Source organism: Gavialis gangeticus, unplaced genomic scaffold (genome assembly GCF_001723915.1).
Source record: "Gavialis gangeticus isolate Ggan-Ray unplaced genomic scaffold, GavGan_comp1, whole genome shotgun sequence".
In the NCBI taxonomy this organism is placed as follows: Eukaryota; Metazoa; Chordata; order Crocodylia; family Gavialidae; genus Gavialis; species Gavialis gangeticus.
The window spans coordinates 223,534,262-223,537,933 of NW_017729032.1; the positions used below are offsets into that span (position 1 = coordinate 223,534,262).

Consider the following 3,672-nt stretch of genomic DNA (forward strand, 5'->3'; position numbering starts at 1 on the left):
GGGGCTGGGCGGTGAGGCCTGCGCGGCGGCCCGGGCAAAGAGGGAGGGAGGGAGCGCGGCCACAGGCGCCCCCCCGACGCGCAGGTGCGAGGACTACAAGTCCCAGCATGCCCTGCGCGCGCCCACCCCACCAATCCGCGGTCGGCGGGGGCGGGGCTTCGCCCCTCACGGCACTTCCCGGCCCTGCCTTGGGACCTGGAAGTCGCTATCGCACTTCCGGTGGCCTGTGTGAGGGCGTGCGGGCGGCAGTGGCAGCGGCAGTCCCTGGCTTCCCTTTCGCCAGCGGTCGTGGGCTCTGGGTCAGCCGCGCCGGAGAGTGGGGGAGGGGTGGCATGGTGTGGTAGGGGGTTCCCGTCGTGCCTTGCGTACGGGCGCTACCCGGCGTGCCGCGCGGGGGAGGGGCGGGGCTGGGGCCGTTTGACACTCGCCCAAGGTGACTTAGGGCCGGGAGCGCTGAGGTCCGCGCGTGGCTGCGCCGCACTAGAGGCTGCGCCCTCTCGGGGCCGCCCCCTCTAAATAGCCCCGGGGTGAAAGGTGGTGGTTGTCCCTTGTGGGGTTACGACCGTTAAGGCGGTTACGACTGTTAAAAAAGAGTGAGCGGATAGTACGCAGCGTTGAAGGGGCGGAGATGGAGGGGGATTGGGGGGGCTCTTGGCCTGGGGCAGGTCACCTTGGCTGGGAGTGTCTGGCCTGGCTGGCTGCTGAGAAGTGCTGAGCCCTAGTGTCACGGTGCCTTTGGAAGCCAGGGTGTGTTTTGCTCTCTTTAGTTCGGGGAATTCAGCCCTCTGTCTTCCCCTGGCCCACAGGAGCTTGGTCTGTCCTCTTGTGCACAGGGCCATGTGAGAGGAGCACAGCAAACTTACAGCAAAAAGCACAAGAGGCGCTTGTCCTGCGTGCAGTGGGGCTGAGACTCTTCCCCTGTTCTTTACCCTTACACGAACTCTGAAGTAGAAAAAGGAAAGAGTTGGTGAAAGAGCCTCCTTGTTACGTTCTGCTCATTTTTCAGCGTCACCATGGTTCTCCAGCAGATCTTCAGGCTTTCTTCCCTCTTCCGTCTTGCCAGCGCCTTGCACTTGCGAAGGAACATTGGGCTTTCTGCCATTGCGTTTAACAAGGCAAAGGAGCTGGATCCGGTTCAGAAGCTCTTCGTGGACAAGATTAGAGAATACAGTGCAAAGCGCCAGTAAGTAAATGGCAGTAATTTTGCCACAAACAAAACCCTTTTGATGAGGTAAAGGGAATGGTAAAGAGAAAGGTGTAACAAATGTCAGAATGGGGATTGCTCTCATTAATGGGCATGATTAGGCATACAGAACTCGCTAGCTAGAATGGGTGGGAGTTTTGAAATGCCCGTTTGGGTGGAAAATAATTGACTTTGTGTGATCAGTTCTAAAAGTTCAAAATTTCATCCAACGTTGAGGGCAGTCATCTTTTTTAGAGCAAGGACTTGGTTTTGGATCTTCCAAACTTTAATTAGTTAGTGCCCTCACTTTTGAGACTGGCTAACTGTTCCTGTGTGGGTCTCTTCATCTTTTTTCTGTTTGGAGCTGTTGTTCAATACAAAAATCAATGGATGTTCCTTGTGTTGCAAGGAGAGACTGAGTATAACCTGATTGAGCACTTAATCTCAGATGGAAGAGACCTAGGGTAGTCCCCAACCATTGGGCAGACCTAAGACATCCTTCTTAACTTGTTGGACTGTCTCACATTTGTTTGCAAGGCACCCTTATTTTTGTTCTGATGTGGAATAAAAACAAGATTTTGTAAAGATTTAATTTTTGCTTTTCTGATAACCTTATTGTTAGCATCACTGTGGAAAGTAGGTGGGTCTTCCATTCTTGAAGCCCAAGTGATATTTTTTTAAACAAAGCTTTTGCTAAGCAACTTGAATGATGCATAAAGGAATGATAATAAATGCATTCAGTTGCAGTTTCCATTTCAGGATTAATTTAGGGAAATTAAGTGCCCTAATTTGGTTCTTAAGAGTCCACATATTTCTGGATTTATTTGACATCTCTTACTGCTTCATGGAGCCATACTTGAGAATAGAATCAGAAAATCAGGGTGGGAAGGGATGTCAGGAGGTCATATAGTCCAACACTCTGCTCAAAACAGGACCATCCCTAACTAGATCATCCCAGTCAAAGCTTTGTCTAGCTGGGTCTTAAAAACCTCCAAGGATGGAGCTTCTGCCACCTCTCTGGCTAACCTGTTCCAGTGTTTTACTACCCTTCTAGTGAGAAAATTCTTCCTAATATTTAACCTAAATTTCCCTTGCTGCAACTTGAGATCATTGCTGCTTCTGCCATCTGCCACCACTGATCATCAGCTTCATCCTCTTTTGAACCCCACTTCAGGTAGTTGAAGGCTTCAATTAAATCCCCTCTGTCTTCTCTTCTATAGACTAAATAAGCCCAGTTCCCTCAGTCTTTCCTCATAAGTCATGTTCCCCAGCCCCTTCATCATTTTTGTTGCTCTTGTCTATATCCTTTCTGTGGGGGGGGGTGCCTAAAGCTGAACACAGTACTCCAAATGTGGCCTCACTAGTGCTGAATAGAGGGGAATAATCACTTTCCTGGACCTACTGGTAACTTGCCTACTAATGCAGCCTAGGATGCCGTTAGCCTTCTTGGCAACAAGGGCACACTGCTGGCTGATTGAGTTTGTCAGCTGTAACTCCCAGGTCCTCTTCTACAGAGCTGCTGCCCAGCCAGTCAGCTCCCATCCTGTACCAGTACATGGGATTGTTCCATCCATAGGGCTCATAAGCTTGCTTAGGTGTGCATCAATAGATAACTCGGACTGCTACAGGTGCCTAAAATATTTTATTTGCTGACTAGACCTTATAGACAAATTTAAAACACATTTTTGGTAAAAATTTCAAATAACATTTATCTTCTTCATGCTGAACAATTAGGATTTATAACTTTGTTTGATGCTTAAATATTTAAACAGCCTTTTCACTTTCAGAAGTATCAAACAAAAATATAAATCTCAAGTACCTTCACTGGATTGATCTTATTTTTGAGATGTAGCTGAAACATAGGATTTTCAAACTGGCAGACTAGTTAATTTCAAAGTGCACTTTTGTAATTTAATGTTCATGAAGCTGCATGTGGGTGGTAGTAAACCTAAGTAGCCTATGGGGTTGTTATATCCTAGGATATGTGTTCTTATTTATGGAAGTTACTTGTGTTTTAGGTTTTTCTTCACCTTATTCCACTTAACATTTCTGTTTCTGCTAGAGAACTGGAGCCTTATTTCAGCAAATTACCACTTCAGAAATGGTATCATCTTGTTTTAAACTCTCAAGTCTTGAAGGAATTGGGATTATTCAGAGCACTAATTGCCACGTCTCTCTTTTCATAGCTACTTGGGAAGTGACAGTGTTAGCAGTCCAGAAATTGCAGTCCAATCTATAGAAGCAGAACAGTGTCTAATACTCTCATTGTATGCTTGTTTCATTCAGCTCTAAGCTTAATGTAGAGCATACCAGAAGGCAACATCTCTTGATTTTACAACCTAAACCCTGCATTTAGGATAGATTTTGTATTTGCAAACATGTGACATACAAACTCTCTTAATTTCCAGCTATATAGTGTAAAAACCAAGAGTGAGAAAGAGAGACTAGCAAACCAAGTTGCAAAGTTCTCTACTTTATCGGCTTTTTTA

At 46.7% G+C, this 3,672-nt stretch overlaps 1 protein-coding gene across 3 annotated transcripts in view; it reads left to right on the forward strand.

Moving 5' to 3' along the window:
- Window positions 1-202: 202 nt before the first annotated feature.
- ATP5J (ATP synthase, H+ transporting, mitochondrial Fo complex subunit F6) overlaps window positions 203-3,672 on the forward strand; it is a 12,369-nt gene continuing 8,899 nt past the window's right edge. Inside the window, exons 1-2 of one of the 3 annotated variants that reach the window (XM_019524572.1) lie at window positions 203-299; window positions 1,007-1,183. In XM_019524572.1, the coding sequence (XP_019380117.1) occupies window positions 1,014-1,183 (170 nt within the window). In that variant the 5' untranslated portion in view covers window positions 203-299; window positions 1,007-1,013. Of the gene's footprint in view, window positions 300-341; window positions 434-466; window positions 590-1,006; window positions 1,184-3,672 lie in introns of those variants that run through there. The other 2 variants (XM_019524570.1, XM_019524571.1) reach the window with 2 other exon arrangements.